This window comes from Lampetra fluviatilis, chromosome 6 (assembly GCF_964198595.1).
Source record: "Lampetra fluviatilis chromosome 6, kcLamFluv1.1, whole genome shotgun sequence".
NCBI classification, from domain to species: domain Eukaryota; kingdom Metazoa; phylum Chordata; class Hyperoartia; order Petromyzontiformes; family Petromyzontidae; genus Lampetra; species Lampetra fluviatilis.
In genome coordinates this window covers 717,624-736,304 of record NC_136280.1, presented here as the reverse complement: position 1 = coordinate 736,304, position 18,681 = coordinate 717,624, and the positions used below count along the sequence as shown (strand labels likewise).

Sequence of the window (18,681 nt, the reverse complement as noted above, 5' to 3'; positions counted from 1 at the left end):
TCCTCCTCCTCGCCCCCCCCCTCCTCCTCCTCGCCCCCCCCCTCCTCCTCGCTCCTCCTCCTCGCCCCCCCTCCTCCTCCCTCGCCCTCCCCCCCTCCTCCCTCGCCCTCCTCCTCCTCGCCCCCCCCTCCTCCTCCCTCCTCGCCCCCCCCCCCCTCCCCCCCTCCTCCTCGCTCCTCCTCTTCGCCCCCCCCTCCTCCTCCTCGCCCCCCCTCCTCCTCCTCCTCGCCCCCCCCCTCCTCCTCGCTCCTCCTCCTCGCCCCCCCCTCCTCCTCCCTCGCCCCCCCCCTCCTCCTCGCTCCTCCTCCTCGCCCCCCCTCCTCCTCCTCGCCCCCCCTCCTCCTCCTCGCCCCCCCCCCTCCTCCTTCCTCGCCCCCCCCTCCTCCCCCTTCCTCACCCCCCCTCTCCCTCCTGCATCCGCCCCCTCCTCCGGTTCCCTCCCCTAAACCCCTCCACGCAGCACGGGGATCCGGACCGAGTGGCCCCCATGGGAGGGGGCGGGGGGCGAGCGGGGGTCCGGGGGCCAGAGACAAAGGCGGAGCGGGAAGGGGATGAGGTCAGAGTGGGGGGGGGGGAGAGCGGGGGGGGGGAGGCGCGAGGCGCGTGATGAGAATTTGGACTCCACTCTCAGCTCTCCCGCGAGTCGCGCTGGCTCCCAGTGACTCCTCCGTGTCTTTCTCCCTGACTCCGTGACTCTCTCCGTGTCTCTCTCCCTGACTCCGTGACTCTCTCCGTGACTCCGTGACTCGGGTGTCTGACTCCGTGACTCTCTCCGTGTCTCGGGTGTCTGACTCCGTGACTCTCTCCGTGACTCCGTGACTCTCTCCGTGACTCCGTGACTCGGGTGTCTGCCTCCGTGACTCTCTCCGTGACTCTCTCCGTGACTCCGTGACTCGGGTGTCTGCCTCCGTGTCTCTCTCCGTGACTCCGTGACTCGGGTGTCTGCCTCCGTGACTCTCTCCGTGACTCTCTCCGTGACTCCGTGACTCGGGTGTCTGCCTCCGTGTCTCTCTCCGTGACTCCGTGTCTGACTCCGTGACTCTCTCTCTCTCTCTGTCGTGCAGACAGTCCTGGCTGTCCGTCTCTCGGGCGGGCGCAGTTCTCGCATCAGTGGCGACTGTTGCTTCAAGCTGTTGCTGTCACAGCAGCCGCTCGTGAGCACGCGGCGCAACAACAGCGGACTACAATCACTGTCACCAGCGCAACAACACAACACCACCAGCGGGCAATCGCAACGGCAGCCACCGCAGCCACGGCAGCGGCTGCGGTATGAGGACAGCCACAACATCGGTCTGGCACAACAGCCGCCGCCGCTGTCGCGCAGATAATTGGACGCGTTGAGCAGATTCGCGTGAGACCCACAGCCGCTGCTGGGCGAGCAGAGGCAGAGAGAGTGCAGGGGAGAGTGCAGGGGAGAGTGTGCAGGGGAGAGAGTGCGAGGGGGAAGAGCGCGACTGTTATTGGGAGAGAATTGAAAGTTCCGTAAGGAAATCGGCTCCGTGGAGGGCGGAGGTAGCGAGCGAGGCGCGCGCCACCGCGGATTTTGCATCGAGCTGAGACATCGCTGCGGTCACGACAAGAACCACCGCCACCGCCATCACCACCACCGCCACCACCTCCAACATCACTGTCACCATCAGCCACCACGACCGCCACCACCATCGCCGTCGTCGCCGCTGGCGATGCCTCTGCCCCTGCTGCTGTTGCTTCTGTGGTCGCGGTGAGTGACTGGCGGGAAGGGGCAGGATGGAGTGGGGGGGGGGGCTGTGTGTGTGTTACTCGTGTTGCTGCTGCTGCTGCATGTGATGATGATGATGTTGGTGATGATGATCCTGGTGGGTGGGGGCCGCAGGGGGCGCCGCGCGGCATGGCCCGGCCGCCCGCTAAGTGATCGGTTCCTGACTCGCCCGCAGACGCAGCCGGAGTCGAAGCCTCGGCGGTGAAGCGCGCTGGTGAAGAGCGCGCTGGTGAGGAGCGCGCTGGTGAGGAGCGCGCTGGTGAGGAGCGCGCTGGTGAGGGGCGCGCTGGTGAGGGGCGCGCTGGTGAGGGGCGCGCTGGTGAGGGGCGCGCTGGTGAGGGGCGCGCTGGTGAGGAGCGCGCTGGTGAGGGGCGCGCTGGTGAGGAGCGCGCTGGTGAGGGGCGCGCTGGTGAGGGGCGCGCTGGTGAGGGGCGCGCTGGTGAGGGGCGCGCTGGTGAGGGGCGCGCTGGTGAGGAGCGCGCTGGTGAGGGGCGCGCTGGTGAGGGGCGCGCTGGTGAGGAGCGTGGCGAGGAGGGGGCGAGGAGGGGGCGAGGCGGGGCGGGCAGCTGCGCGCGATGTGATCGCCCCTCCGGCTCGTCCACGCAGCCGCCAGCGCTGTGAAGGCAGCGCTCGCATCGCCCCTGCGCCGTCACCGCCGCGCGCGCCGCCGGGAGAGGCGGGGGAGGAGGGGAGGCGGTCGGGCAGCCGAGGGAGCGAGAGAGAGAGCTGCGAGGGAGAGGCGGGAGACGTCTGTGAGCGTGGAAGACGGGGAGAGGTCTCTGGGCGAGTCCCGTCGAGGAGAGCGGTGGGGGGGGGGACTCTGTGAGTCGCGGGAAGCGTCGGTCATGCGAGCCGGCCCGGCAGGATGCCTCTCTGTAACGCCACGGGCGACCACCACCAGCAGGAGCAGCAGCAGCAGGAGCAGCAGGAGGGCGACACGGCCCTGAACGCTGCCTACATCTGCCTGGAGGTGTTCATCGCTCTGCTCGCCGTGCTCGGCAACGTGCTCGTGTGCTGGGCCGTGTGGCTCAACACCAACTTGCGCAACGTCACCAACTACTTCCTCGTGTCGCTCGCCATCGCCGACATCGCCGTCGGCGTGCTGGGCATCCCGTTCGCCATCACGCTCAGCGTGGGCTTCACCACCGACTTCTACCTCTGCCTCTTCATCGCCTGCTTCGTGCTGGTGCTCACGCAGAGCTCCATCTTCAGCATGCTCGCCATCGCGCTCGACCGCTACCTGGCCGTGCGCATCCCGCTCAGGTGAGGCTCGCGCACGCCGGTGTGACGTCACAGCCATCGGCGTCGGCGTCGTCATCATCGTCCTATTTGTTATCATCTCGTTCGTGTTATACATCGAGCGCATGTATTCGCCGCGCACTTGATGTCACAGTTTACATCACGGCGGCAGAGTAGAATGGCGCGCCAGGGTTGAGGAACGGGTGACATCGATCGAGGAATGCGCTCAGGGATCACAGCAGGGCCACAGGGGAGGGACGGGAAGGAGTGGAGGGGCGAGGGGAGGGAAGAGGAAGGGAATGGGCGATGGAGAAGGCGTGAGGTTTCGAGAGAGGAAGGGATGGAGGTTAAGGAGGGGGACTGCTCAATGTACAGGGGCAGTGTTGAGTCTATGGGTAGCAGTGCTGAATCTATGGGCAGTGTTGAGTTTGTGGGCAGTGTGAGTTTGTTGCTAGCAGTGCTGAGTCTAAGGGCAGTGCTGAGTCTAAGGGTAGTGTTGAGTCGATGGGCAGTGTTGAGTCTATGGGTAGCAGTGTTGAGTCGACGGTGTAGTGTTGAGTCTATGGATAGTAGAGCTGAGTCTATGGGCAGTGTTGAGTTTGTAGGCAGTGTTGAGTCTATGGGTAGCAGTGTTGAGTCTATGGGCAGTGCTGAGTCTATGGGTAGCAGTGTTGAGTCTATGGGTAGCAGTGTTGAGTCTATGGGCAGTGCTGAGTCTATGGGCAGTGTTGAGTCTATGGGTAGCAGTGTTGAATCTATGGGTAGCAGTGTTGAGTCTATGGGTAGCAGTGTTGAGTCTATGGGTAGCAGTGTTGAGTATATGGGTACCAGTGTTGAGTCTATGGGTAGCAGTGTTGAGTCTATTTCTCTCTATACAATTTCCCAGGCTCTCATAGGGCCATTTAATCTTCTTTCCCTCGGTCGCGTCGGGGTGGATTCATTGACATGCTAATTTCTCTGCTCCAGCAGCTGCCCGAGCAGACCCACCTCTCTCTCTCTTCCCAACCCCCCCTCTCTCTCTATTTAAGGCCTGGACACAGAGGCATTGCGTCTCTGTGTGTCTATGTTGTGTGTTTCTCTCTGTGTGTCTGTGCTGTCTCTCTCTGCTTGTGTGTCAGTCTGTGTGTCTCCGTGTCTGTGTTTGTATCTCTCTCAAATGTAGTTCCACCTGATGACGGTTGCGTGTGTTGCAATCGAAACGTCGTACTCTATTATTTAATTTATTTTCTTTCTACGTGACTTTACCGAAAGAACCAAAGAATATGGGTAGCAGTGTTGAGTCTATGGGTAGCAGTGTTGAGTCTATGGGTAGCAGTGTTGAGTCTACTGGTAGCGTTGAGTCTGTGGGCAGTGTTGAGTTTGTGGGCAATGTTGAGTCTATGGGCAGTGTTGAGTCTATGGGCAGTGTTAAGTCTATGGGCAGTGTTGAGTCTATGGGCAGTATTGAGTCTATATATAGTGCTGAGTCTATGGGCAGTGTTGAATCTGTGGGCAGTGTTGAGTCTATGGGCAGTATTGAGTCTATATATAGTGTTGAGTCTATGGGCAGTGTTGAGTCTGTGGGCAGTGTTGAGTATATGGGTAGTGTTGAGTCTATGGGCAGTGTTGAGTCTATGGGTAGCAGTGTTGAGTCTATGGGCGGTGTTGAGTCTATGGGTAGCAGTGTTGAGTCTATGGGCAGTGTTGAGTCTATGGGTAGCAGTGTTGAGTCTATGGGCGGTGTTGAGTCTATGGGTAGCAGTGTTGAGTCTATGGGTAGCAGTGTTGAGTCTATGGGTAGCAGTGTTGAGTCTATGGGTAGCAGTGTTGAGTCTATGGGTAGCAGTGTTGAGTCTATGGGTAGCAGTGTTGAGTCTATGGGTAGCAGTGATACTCAATGTACAGGGGAAGTTGATTCCAGTGGAGGGGTGCAAGGAGGGAGAATGACCGAGCACGGGGACTGGCACAGGGAGGAGAAGGAGGCACAGAGAGAGACGATTGGGAGCGACGAGGCCGAGAGGGAGACGTCAGGAGGATGTTGTGGATTTCCTCTCCAACACGACCGGTGGTGCTGTACCAGTAACGAATTGGCACGTTCTGTTTACGTGACAAACCTTACTAGTTGACCGTGTCGGGTGGTATCGAGTGTAACGACACCTTTATATTCACGCGATCTAACCCAAACAAACCTCTATTATGGATGGAAGGAGATGTTTGACTTATTTGCCCAGGAGAGCCACACTGAGTCGCAGGAGTCATTTCCAGGACGGTCCTCTGCCAATTCACGGCGAGCTCTTTATTTATGCAAGTGGAGAGGGAACCCGAGAAACCTCCCACGCCTTTGCGCGAGGAGGCAACAATGCTCCATCCCCGTACGGATGGAAACAGATGGCGATGAGTCCACTGGCGGTGCCGCCTTCTCCCGACAGAGCCAGGCGACGGCTCCCCGCGACGCGCAAGGGAAGCGAGGTTCTCAACTCCGGTGCGGTGATCCACCAACCCCCGCTGCTGGGTCACAGCAACCACGTGGACAGCCACCAGCGCCACCCGGCCTGGAGTGGGGCAGTGGGGGAGGGGCAGCGAAGGGGGGGGGGGTCATGGGGTGACGAGGGGGAGAGAGTGGGGGGCGTCTCACCCAGGGTGTGGCTGGCTCTCCAGCACAGCTGACTCCCAACCCTGGCACCAGGGCGCGTGCCAACCAGGCCACAACTCTGGTGTCACACCTGAGCTCTGACTGGGTGGACAATCGAGTCATGATTCCCTTCCCCTTGTGCCCGTGCCGCGAAGCGCGGGGTCAAGGTTTGAGTCCCGCTTACGTGACCCCGGGCGCTGAGAGACGGCAGAGGGAGGAGGAGGCGAGGCCGTTGACTTGAAGCGCTCGCCACCACGGCTGCGAGTGACTCGTTGTGTGAACACGACTCGTGGCGGTCTCGGGTTTCTACCGCGGGGGTAGATTGGGGGGGGGGGGCAGTGCAGGGGGGCTACCGACAAAATGGGATCCGGTGACAGGATCATCATCAGCAGCAGCAGCGTCATAATCACCAGTGGCGTAATCATCATCGTCGTCATGATCAACAGTATCAGCAGCAACAACAACAACAACAAAAGCATCATCATCATCAGCAGCAGCGACGGATCTCTTCATCACCACCGCCATCATCATCGTCCTCATGGCGGCTCGCCGAAGCGAGTGGCGCACGACCCCGTGAGCACTGACGAGGGGTGGTCGCTAACGACCACCCCGCCCCTCGACCCCACTACCAGCAGAGAATCTTTCTTAATTTTTTGGATGGCTGACGTTGATGGAGAGCAACAGCTGCAATGTTACATTGAGGTGCTCGATGAGCCGTGCCGAGATGATGGCTGCAGGAGGAGCGGCGCGTCTCCCCAGACGCCCGTCTTGGTGACTCGCACTGCGAGGCGGCGCCATTGACTCCGCGGCTCGAATGTGGGTGCTGACCACAGACTCCGGCACACCGCCCGGAGACTTTCTCGTTTTCCATGTGGGCATCAACATCATTATCATCATCATCACCACCACCACCCCCATCATCATCACCCCCATCATTATCACCACAACCACCACCACCATCATCCAGTGTCCACGTCTGATTAGAGAGCAGAGCGAGTGGGTGCTGTGGGGTTCGTGTCGACACATCCTCATTGTGAATCAATCAAAAGTCGCCTCCGATCAACGAGCCCGGAACGAGCCCGGGCCTGTCCCCCATCTCGGAATCTCAGCAGATGCTGAGCATGGATAGCGCCTAGATGGGAGACCACCACCACTACCATCACTACCACCACCACCACCACTACTACCACCATCACTACAACCGCAACTACTACCACCATCACTACAACCACTCACCACCACTACCATCACTACCACCACCACTACCACCACTACCACCAAAACTACTACCACCATCACTACAACCATCACTACCACCACCACCACTACCACCACCACTACCACCACCACTACTACCACCACCACTACCACCACTACTACTACCACCACCACTACAACCACTCACCACCATCACTACCACCACCACTACCACCACCACTACCACCATCCCTACCACCACCACCCCCCTACTACCCTCCCCCTCCTCCTCCTGTGCAGCAGCAGCAGCAGCGTTGGATCTCAGGCAGCGCATTCAGCATAGAGAGAGGGGGGTGTGTGGGGGCCATGGGTGTCCTTATCTCCGCGCGTGGCTTTGGCTATCAGCGCCGATATCGCGAGGCCGCGCTATCTCAGAGGCTCGCTCGCTCCTTTGTGCGCTCGTCTCGCACCCGTTCATTGTCCTTCACACGCGCGCGACAACAGGTCGCGAACAGGTCGCGATCAGGTCGCGACCCGACGTCTCCTACGTCGCGTGGCATCGTCGCGAATGTTGGGGGGGGGGGGGGGTCGGAGGCTCCGTGTGAAGCGGCGGAGCCGGTCTCCGGATCGAGCCGAGCCGGCGACAAGAGACACCTGAGTTCGACTCTCCTCGCGTCGCGGCCGACGGCAGTTGCTGATCCTGCGGCCTGTCGATCTCATGCACCCGCGCGTCTGTGTGAGCCGCATCTACGCCGCCACCTTTGTGTCTGCAGTGTGCATGTGCATATGCCGAGTGAGTCAGTGAGTGAGTGGGTGAATGCGTGAACGAGTGAATCAGTGAGTGGATGATTGAGCGGATGAATGACCTTTCCGTATAAGCGGAGAAAATCCCACTGAGTGAGAAAATATCGGGAACATTTCCCTCCGTTTCTCGTGACGTCCTAAAGCCTGGACCAAGCAGGGGCGTTGCCTTTTTAATCACGGACCGACGCTCGGACCATGGATGGAGAGGGGTCAAGGGTTAGGGGTTCGGTTTCGGAGTTCGTTTTCAGGAGATCACGCTTCGCGGATAGGGCCGTAGCGTAGCGTGGTTGGCATGTGGCCTCCGGTGCAGTTGCACCGCCCCTGCACTCGATGTCTGCACCACGGGGTTCGGGGTCGGTTTCAGGGTGAGCGTTCGGGCCTCGGGGTTAATCTGCTCCAGCCCCGTCTGCTGGAGGAGCCGTGCACAGCTGCTGATGTAACCGCCACTGCCCACCGCGCGGTGTGTGGTTTGGAGGTTGCGGGGCTGCGCCCTTCACCAAATGGTCGTTATTGATCTGACTGACTTGGTTCGATGGACACGAGATGAATGAAGCGGTCTAGAGATGAGGGTTGGCGATGGCCAGCTGAGGACACCTGGAGGAATCGCGAGTGAGAGGTCGGGGGAGTCGCCGAGATTCTGCGAGAGAGAGAGAGAGAGTCTGTGCTTGGTGGTTCTCGGCTGCGACCCTGCTCGTCTTCATCGCTCGAGAGCGATCCGCGGCAGGATCACGGAGCCGCGGTGTCAAAGGTCAAATCGTCTCCCGATGGCACGCTGGGTGCGCCTCCCTAGCCCAGCATCTCGGAGCCTGCGGTGATGACAACTCCACGCACGGGATGATTGCTCACTCGATATATTCCGGAACGCTGCGAGCTAGCCTGGCTTGGAGTTCAAATTATTGGCGTAAGGCACTACCATTAGCCTACAAGGCCCGCCTATACACAGCACTCATATTGGATTGTACCCCATATCCCCACAAGCTCTATGCACAAGTTGTATAGGAATAGAGGGCAAATGAAAACGAGGCGAAGTGGATGGATGAGTTTGGCTGCCAACAAAATTCCTCGAACTGCTCAACTCATAGAGAAGCCAAAGTCCTGCTCGGCTGTTTTGCAATATTTAACTGTGAGTGTCGACTGGCATGTTTATGTATTTACTTATTCGATGGAGGCGGAGGGGGAGCAGGGAGGACCACAGTCGTGGAGCGGCGAGCCGGCCTCCACTCTGCGCCTGAGTTACCTCGGTTCGAGTCCCGGCCGCCGCGTGGTGAAGTATGGTCAAACAACCCACGTGACCGACACGGCGTGCAAGAGGCCTTTGCCCATGGGTGGATTGACAATTTCTGTCACTTATTAATTAGATCTGTCCGTCCCAGGTCTCCTTTGAGGGAGGAGTGTGGACTCTGTGGATTCTCACACAGATTCGCACCTGCGTCCAGTGTCACTGCGCCACGAATTCCAACATCCGCGATGCGACTGGCAGCGCCAAGCGACACTTGGCAAGGGGTTGCAGGAGTCGATCTCAGCCCGGGCGCTGGTGGCTGCGCCGCGCTGGGCCGCTGTGTCCCAGCGCTGTGGAGGCAGCCGCGAGGGTTGGTGGATCACCGCAGCGATGTCGTGAAACTCCCTCTTCCCGTCGGCGTCGAGGAGGTGCCACACTCTGGCTTGCTCTGAAGAAGGAGGTGGGGCAATCGCCATCTGTTTCTATCCGTACGAGGATGGAGTGGTGATGCCTCCTCGCACAAGGCGTGGGTGTTCTACGCGTGCTCCGGGTTCCTCCCCACGTGAACAATAATAACAACAACAATCACGGTCATCATTAATTGGCGGATAACAGCTTAAGTAAAGATTCAATGTAGCCGCTGGACCGTCCTTAAAACGAGTCAGACGACTCCGTATGGCCCTCTTGGATAAATAAATGAATATATTAATACTAATCTAAAGACGGGCATCTATCGAAACCAGACGAAATATATCTCAATAAACAGCCCTTGGTTAAATACGCACGGCGCGTATAACCTACTGTGAGCAAATAGTGGGATTCAAATATTAATAAAATACGTCGCGCTGAGCCCAGTAGAATCATCTCAAATATATGCACAGTGGCCTAATGCACGCACAGCTAATGATTGCCTTAATCATTAACTCTGCCCGCCACCCTCCCCCCAGAGGGGGCTGCCGGACGAGGGGGAGAAGAGAGGCAGCGTGAGCCGCGGGATTTAGGAGGGTCAGGAGGATTTAACCCCCTAAGTCCGATGTCCCTGTCGCTCGCGTCTTGTTCCCTGAGATCTGAGCCGGTCCCATCTGAGGTCCGCTCCCCAGACAGCCTCCCCAACCCCCAGACCCCGTTCATTATTAACCGAGGCACTGTAATTGTGCTTCCTCCACGAGCCGCTCTCTTTGCACGAACGCAGACGCCTGCGTCGCTGGTGTCTCCGCCTCTTGCGCAATGACGCGGCCGCGCGAGTCTGTTCCGAACAGCGACGAGAAGCTGCTACGAGCGCGAGAATGTTCCGCTCCGGACAAGGGCGTCTGTTCCGAACACGCTCGACTCGCGACGATTGGAATCGAATTGAAACGCCGATCTGTTGTCGCCGTTCCGAGGAGGAGACACGTTCCGGACGCGCGGATGCGTTGAGCAACACGCGGGGTTTGTTTCCAATGTGCGTGTGGGAGGGGAGTTGTTTCGTGCAACTTTGCGGTTGAATCAACATGAAGTTGTTCCGCCAAAGTTCCGGACCAACGTGTTCCGCTCCGCAAGATCAGCACCAGAGGCCGCACATCCCATGGTGGAGTGTTTGTGATTGTGTCGACGCGGGCAAGGGGGTGGTTCTGTGACCAAACTTCACACCACGCTGCTCAGTGCGAGTTGGTAGAGTTGGTAGAGTTGGTCGAGTTGGTAGAGTTGGTAGAGTTGGTCGAGTTGGTAGAGTTGGTAGAGTTGGTCGAGTTGGTCGAGTTGGTAGAGTTGGTCGAGTTGGTCGAGTTGGGGGGCAAAGCTGCCACCACGATCGCTTCCGATGCACTCGTCACCGACGTCAGCCGGAATCGAACTCAGGTCGCCGGATTCAGAGCGCAGCGCACAGGCCACTGCGTTAGCGCGCTGCACGTGTGTGCGTGTGTGTGCGTGTGTGCGTGCGTGTGTGTGCGCGCGCGTGTGTGTGCGTGTGTGCACGTGTGTGCGTGTGTGTGTGTGCGTGTGGGTGTGTGTGCGTGTGGGTGTGTTGCGTGTGTGCACGTGTGTGTGTTTGCGTGTGTGCGTGTGTGCACGTATGTGCATGTGTGTGCATGTGTGTGTGTGCACGTATGTGCATGTGTGTGCATGTGTGTGTGAACGTGTGTGTGTGTGTGTGTGCGCGTGTGTGTGCACGTGTGTGCGCGTAACACGTGTAGTGCAATGGTTAGCGCGCTGCGCTGCGAACCCGCTAACACCAGTGACAAGTATCTGATCTGGTCCTGGGCCTCCCCTAGGTCCACTCAGCCTCAAACGAGTACCTGGTGCTGTGTGTAAACATCGCCACCAGAGGGACACATGTGGCGGACCGTGGTGCTGGCCACCCACCCCCTCGTGTGCCGTGCCGGCCTTCATAGGTGCTCGCGAACAGTTCTTTCCCCAGCAGGCTAAATGGGGGGGGGGGTCTTTGACTTTGGGTGTAACATGTTGGGAGAATGAGAGACGCGGGCAAACAGGCTGCGCGTGGTAGGTTAAATTGTGGGTATTCTCACCTCTTCCACGTGAAAGAGTAGGCCAAATACCCCCTCCTAAAGAGGCTCTCAAGAGCTCCCTCTAGTTGGAGGCCCTTCCGCTAACAGTGGCACACGGGGACAATGCCAGGGCTGCACCTTGCACCCATCAGCGTAGAGGAAGCAAGGTGACCTTGAGATGGCAAGGTGACCTTGCCATCTCAAGGTCTTGAAGAATTACCTCTCGGCGATCCGTCTCGTTATCGCTTCACCCCCCTCCCCCCTCTCCACCGCCAACTGCGATTGTGTTTCAGGGTAAATTCATGGCACCTCACGTTCATACATTTTTTGGATTGACCGATCCCCGTCATAGTAACGTAACATTGGCGCGCTGGCTCAAAACAGCCAATGGAGAACTCCCTCTGGACTTGACTCACAGCGAGAGACGGAGACCCGCGGCGCAGCGACCCGCGACTTGGTGCCCCCCCCCCCCGCGGCCTCGCATCGTCCGGCACGACGGACGCGCTAATTCGGGCACTGGAGGGGAATTCATTGAGACTCGGCAACAACCACCACCACTGCCCTCCAGTGTCTCTCATTGCAGCGCTGCGCTCAGCCACTTCTTCTTCTGTCACTCCCATGCCGTGATAGGGCCCCCCCCCGTGCCGTGACGGCCCCCCCCCCAAGGGGTGTGAGCTGACGCGCGCTCCCCGCCAGGGGTGATCCACATTCCTCTACCCCCCCGACCCGCCACCGCCCCCCCCCCCACTAAGCGGAGAGTCCCCGGCCCTGCTGATAGAGGCGCCCGAGGGTCACGCTTCGCCTCGATATCAACCCATGGGTGGAGGTGTCGGCCTGAAGCACCAGTGACGGGCAGCCCTCGACTCCCTCCCTCCCACCTCGCCCCCCCCGTCAATCCCCCGTCACCCCCCCGTTACCCCCCCCCCATCACCCCCCCCGTCACCCCTCTCATTCCTCCCTCCCTCTGCGACCCGCAGCAACGCCGCGTGTCACCTGTCAAGTGCGTGCAGGAGCCCCACTGCACTAATGACACCGCCGACTTTCTCAATCCACTGCTGGATGAAGCACCCCCCCCCCCCCCACACACGTTGTTTGAACATATCATACACTCATTGCGGGGGGTGTCGTTTGACCATACTTCAACACACCAGTGAGTGCGGGTTTGTGAAAGGGGGGCAGCATCGCCGCCGCTGTGAACCGCGTCCCTTAACCCCCAGCGCTTTCGTAGAAGACAATTTTTTTCACGGACCAGGGGGGGGGGTCATCATTGGGTCTTCCCCCCTTTTCAAAGAAGCTCTCCAGCGACGTTTGTTTTTAACTCATTGTGGCTACTAGGGGTCAGAGCTTGTGTTTGTGTGTTACTCATTGTGGCTACTAGGGGTCAGAGCTTGTGTTTGTGTGTTACTCATTGTGGCTACTAGGGGTCAGAGCTTGTGTTTGTGTGTTACTCATTGTGGCTACTAGGGGCTAGAGCTTGTGTTTGTGTGTTACTCATTGTGGCTACTAGGGGCTAGAGCTTGTGTTTGTGTGTTACTCATTGTGGCTACTAGGGGTTAGAGCTTGTGTTTGTGTGTTACTCATTGTGGCTACTAGGGGTTAGAGCTTGTGTTTGTGTGTTACTCATTGTGGCTACTAGGGGCTAGAGCTTGTGTTTGTGTGTTACTCATTGTGGCTACTAGGGGTTAGAGCTTGTGTTTGTGTGTTACTCATTGTGGCTACTAGGGGTTAGAGCTTGTGTTTGTGTGTTACTCATTGTGGCTACTAGGGGTTAGAGCTTGTGTTTGTGTGTTACTCATTGTGGCTACTAGGGGCTAGAGCTTGTGTTTGTGTGTTACTCATTGTGGCTACTAGGGGTTAGAGCTTGTGGGCTCACCAACACTGTGACTGAGACGAGTGCGCCGTGCGGGAAAGAGGCGCGCACGGAAGTGGTGGATACTAGAACAATGGGGACGGCGGGCCACGCGCGGACTCACCGCGCTCACCTCGTGCTGCTGTTGGGGACCGCGGCCTTCACCCACACACACATCCCATCACACACACATCCCATCACACACACATCCCATCACACACACATCCCATCACACACACATCCCATCACACACACATCCCATCACACACACATCCCATCACACACACATCCCATCACACACACATCCCATCACACACACATCCCATCACACACACATCCCATCACACACACATCCCATCACACACACATCCCATCACACACACATCCCATCACACACACATCCCATCACACACACATCCCATCACACACACATCCCATCACACACACATCCCATCACACCGCGCCTGCTTCTCCAGGAAGCCTCACCGACACTGCGGCTTGCGCAGTCGGCTCCTGCTGACAACGGGAGCCCTGACTATGGAGGAGGATGGGGGGGGGGGTACTCTTGACCCCCCCCCCGTGGTATGGGAGGGGAGGCAACCCACCACCCCCGCGTCCCGCACCCCCTCTGACCCCGTGCCCGTTGCGCTACCGCCCCGCAGGTACAACAGCATGGTGACCGAGAAGCGCGCCAATGGCGTCATCGCGCTGTGCTGGGTGCTGTCCATCGTCATCGGACTCTTCCCGCTGCTGGGCTGGAACAACCTGAGCGAGCTCAAGAAGAAATGCAGCGTCGTCGTCAGCAACATCAGCAGCAGCAGCAACGGCAGCGGCAGCAACGGCAGCGGCGGTGTCGCCGGCGATGCGAGCTGCCCGGACTTCCGCTGCGACGCGGCGTCGGAGGCGGCGTGCGCGCCACACGCGCTGCTGTGCCGCTGCAACGTGGTGGGCTGCCTCTTCGAGAACGTGGTGGACATGGGCTACATGGTCTACTTCAACTTCTTCGGCTGCGTGCTGGCGCCGCTCGTCGTCATGCTGTGCATCTACGCCAACATCTTCATGGTGGCGCGGCGGCAACTGCGGCGCATCGAGCAGAAGAGCGGCGGCTCGGACTCGTCGCGGAGCTACTGGCAGAAGGAGGTTCACGCGGCCAAGTCGCTCTCCATCATCGTGGGGCTGTTCGCCATCTCGTGGCTGCCCCTGCACGCGCTCAACACCCTCGGGCTGCTGTCGCGGGTCAGCAAGCCGCCGCTGTGGCTCATGTACAGCGCCATCGTGCTCTCGCACTTCAACTCGGCCGTGAACCCGTTCATCTACGCGTACCGCCTGCGCGAGTTCCGACTCACGTTCCGCAGGATCCTGCGGCGCAAGGAGAACTGCGCGCGGCGCGGGAGCGGCTCGGCCATCACGCGCACCGCGAGCACGCTGAGCGCGGCGAGCAGCGTGAACCGGAACGGACACCACCATCACCACCACCATCACCACCACCATCAGCAGCAGCAGCATCAACATCATCAGCACTATCAGCATCATCACCCCCACCATCACGAGCAGCAGCAGCAGCAGCAGCTGGATCATGAGCATCACCAGCAGCAGGCGTCAGGCTGGGCTCCTGCCGAAGGCATGGCAATGCTGCCATCATGACAGGGATGTAGGGGGGGGGGGGGGTCCACGCGGCCCCCGCTACGCCCCCGCGAAGCGCCGTGGTCACCAACCTGTGCCCGTGACGGCGCGCACGAAGCGCGGCGTCACTTGCGGGACGGACTGAGCTGGAGTCCACTTCTGGCTGAGGCTCGTGGCTCTCTCACTTGCGCCTGACTTGTTCCTGGCGCCAGGAGTTTTGAGTTACACATCTGCACTGCTATTGATGAAGGCGATGGAGATGATGTTGATGATAGTTGTAGAGCGGAGGGAAGGCATGATGAATAGGGCTCTCATATGGGGGAACACGCGGTCGTGCCGACGATTGGGGTTCGGTCGGTGGCGAGAGAGGCAGCGATATCACGAGAATAAAGAATTAAAAAGCAGGGCCGGGCACAGATTGTCTGCGGAACGCGAGCAGAGGAGTTCCCGCGCTCCGCGTGCAGTCTCCACCACTCAGGGACTAAGTGCGCATCCCCCGCGGAGAGGGGGTCTCTGCGGGGGTCGCTCGGGACAGGAACGGAGCTGTTCCGAACGGTTGAAACTGTCGGGAACGGAACGAGAAGGCACCGGAGGCGACCCCCCAAGGTGTCCGTCTCACCCGTCGACTAGACAGGGCGGCAGGGGCTACGAGGCGGGTCCATAGTCACTCTGTGCTGCACCTGTGCATGGTGCTCCTCACCTGCGCTCTTCACCTGCACACTCCTCGTTTGTACGCACGTTGAACTTCTTTCGCACCGCACGTCGCCAGCCGTGCTCGTCACACTCCTGAGACGCACAGTGTGGGGGGCTCCTGCACAGGGGTGGTCCCGGTGCTGCTGCGCTCAAAGCTCAAATTCCGGGCCCCCTCCTCCACATCGCGCCCCCCTCCTCCCCATTGCGCCCCCCTCCTCCCCATCGCGCCCCCCCCCCTCTCCACTTCCGTGCAGCTACCGCCGGTGCCTCGGCCACCCCCACCCCCTCCCAAACCCAGCGACTGATAATGATGGAACGCAGCCGTGGACGTCAGAGTGAAATGGTTCGACTCCCAGTGCCGTGGGGTCGGTTCTGTCCGCGCTCGCTGCTGTGTGGTGCCGAGGTGCCGCGAGGGGGGGGCGACAACTTGTAACGAGTCTGACGCTCTGCGAGAGGTTTTCGGGTTTGTACTGCCGTGCGTTGTTCGGCATGATGTCCGACGTTTCGCTCTACCACGTGCTTGGTGGGAACTCCAGTGCAGTTCCGGACGAGCTCCCCCACCCAGCGCGTGGAGCGAAACGTCAGACGCGTCGAAGAGCTCCTCTTCGGCGCAATCGCGAGAACCTCGGCGTGCCTAGCGGCGTCCGCGAGCAGCGCGGTCGCGGTCTCGAGCGTGGAGCTGAAGCCGGAGGGGCCTCGACCGCGTCGATATTCAAATTCGCCTCGTTGGGGTTTCCCCCCAGCCCAGCCCAGCCCCCGCCGCAGCCGCACGATTCAGACGGGATTAGTCATTGCGCTCGTATTTAATATTTACATTTTTCCCCGACATTGGCGCCCTGGCTGCCTTCTTACGCACTCACGCGCGTACACGCGCGCACGCCTACATGCACACGCACCCCTGTACGCACACACACGCGCGCACTCACTCACGCACGCACGCACGCGTGCGCACACAATATAAAGACAAACATCCCCCGTATAGCCTTCAACAGATTGTCGTGTCATTCGCTGTTAGCTTAGCAGCACCTATGACGACCGGCACAGCACACGACGGAGTAGGTGGCCAGCACCTCGCATGAGGGGCCGCCTTTGTCTCCACAGTGCTGATGTTTAGACATCGCACCAGGTACTCGTTTAAGGCTGAGTCGACCTAGGGAAGGCTCGAAACTGGTTCAGATTATCGTCACTGGTGTTGGCCGTGAGCAGGAATAGAGCTCGGGTCGCCGGGATCGTAGTTCGGTGCGCTAACCACTGCGCCACCGCTCCTTATACACGCGCCGACATTCGTCATTTAGTGACGGTGACATCACCACGGGACAGACCCAGGTGCCATGGGTTGACTGATTGAGATTACTGGGAGATGGACAACCTACGCTCCCCACTGTGTCAACTCGCTGCGTTTTAACCGTCCGGCGCTCCGCTCGTTGTTGTGAGCGTCACTCTGCCGTTGTTGTGGGAGGGCGATTGGCCATTAGTGTCCTTCACGAACCTCGTCCGCAAAGGCCTATCTTGAGACCGCTGGTACCAGTCATTAGCAAGTCCAGAATATACACACTGGTACGTACACACACCTACACAAGTGCACACAGTGAACACTGACATACACGCCTACGCACTGCCAATAATATAAATACTGTACTCAAACCGGCACCCATCAACCAACAAACGCACGCTCTACACATGCGAACACACAGACACACCTACACACAATCGCACACACGCACACACACACACGCACACACACACGCACACACACGCGCACACACACATACACGCACACACACTCACACGCACACACACACGCACACACACTCACACGCACACACACACGCACACACACACGCACACACACGCACACACACTCACACGCACACACACACGCACACACACACGCACTTACACACGCACACACACGCACACACACTCACACGCACACACACGCACGCACACGCGCGCACACGCGCACACGCACACACACACGCGCACACACACGCACACACACGCACACACACACGCACACACACGCACACACACACGCACACACACGCACACACACTCACACGCACACACACACGCACACACACTCACACGCACACTCACACGCACACTCACACGCACACACACACGCACACACACGCACATACAAGTAACACTGATCAAATGCAAGGGAGTCAAGCGAGGGGCGTCGGATATGGGGGGCGCTGTAGGGGGGGGGAGGGGGTGGAAGTCACTGGGTCACGTTTTACGCATTTTCCGGAGCTCCTTACGAGAGCAGAAAAAAAACGCGAGCTCAGCAGTGTCGATGCGGGTAACACGTGCGTGTGTACGTGCGCGTGTGTACATCCGTGTGTGTACGTGCGCGTGTGTACGTGCGCGTGTGTACATCCGTGTGTGTCCGTGCGCGTGTGTACGTGCGCGTGTGTGCATCCGTGTGTGTACGTGCGCGTGTGTACATCCGTGTGTGTACGTGCGCGTGTGTACGTGCGCGTGTGTACGTGCGCGTGTGTGCATCCGTGTGTGTACGTGCGCGTGTGTACATCCGTGTGTGTACGTGCGCGTGTGTACGTGCGCGTGTGTACGTGCGCGTGTGTGCATCCGTGTGTGTACGTGCGCGTGTGTACGTGCGCGTGTGTGCATCCGTGTGTGTACGTGCGCGTGTACGTGCGTGTGGTTGGGAGCGGCGGCGCAGTGGTTAGTGCTACGAATCCGGCGATCGGAGAATGATTCCCGCTCACAACCAATAACAGTGGCGAATATCTGAACCCGGTCCTGGGCATTCCCTAGGTCGACTCAGCATTAACCTGGTGCGACGTTTAAAACATCGACGCTGGAGAGACAAAGGCGGCCGGGCGTGGTGCTAGGCACACCACCCCACTTGTTTGCCGTGCCGGCTTTTATAGGTGCTCGCTAACAGCACTTGCCCCAACAGTCTGTTAAGGCTTTACGGGGGACATTTATCTTCGTTGTGCACGTGTATGCGTGCGCGCGCACGTGCGAATAAGCGATGGTCAATTTGGGTCCCGCGCTGCGCCTACGATCCCGTTGGCCTAAGTTCAATCCCCAGCCGGGCACATCACAGTTGACGCGCGTGACACCTACCATATCTCCTAGATCTACTCAGCCTTAAATTAGTAGCACCAGGTGCCATGTGTGTGTGTGTGTGAACGTCAGCACTCGGGAGACAAAGGCGGCCGGGCGTGGACCTGGCCGCGCCACCGACTCGTC

The 18,681-nt window shown here is 59.4% G+C and overlaps 1 protein-coding gene across 1 annotated transcript; it reads left to right on the top strand.

Annotated features, from left to right (window-relative positions):
* Positions 1-2,521: 2,521 nt before the first annotated feature.
* Positions 2,522-15,548, top strand: LOC144932989 (adenosine receptor A2b-like). The gene is made up of 2 exons (XM_078857404.1): positions 2,522-3,001; positions 13,803-15,548. The coding sequence occupies exons 1-2, from the start codon at positions 2,604-2,606 to the stop codon at positions 14,782-14,784; spliced, it is 1,380 nt and encodes a 459-aa protein (XP_078713530.1). The 5' UTR covers positions 2,522-2,603; the 3' UTR covers positions 14,785-15,548.
* The last annotated feature ends 3,133 nt before the right edge of the window (positions 15,549-18,681 follow it).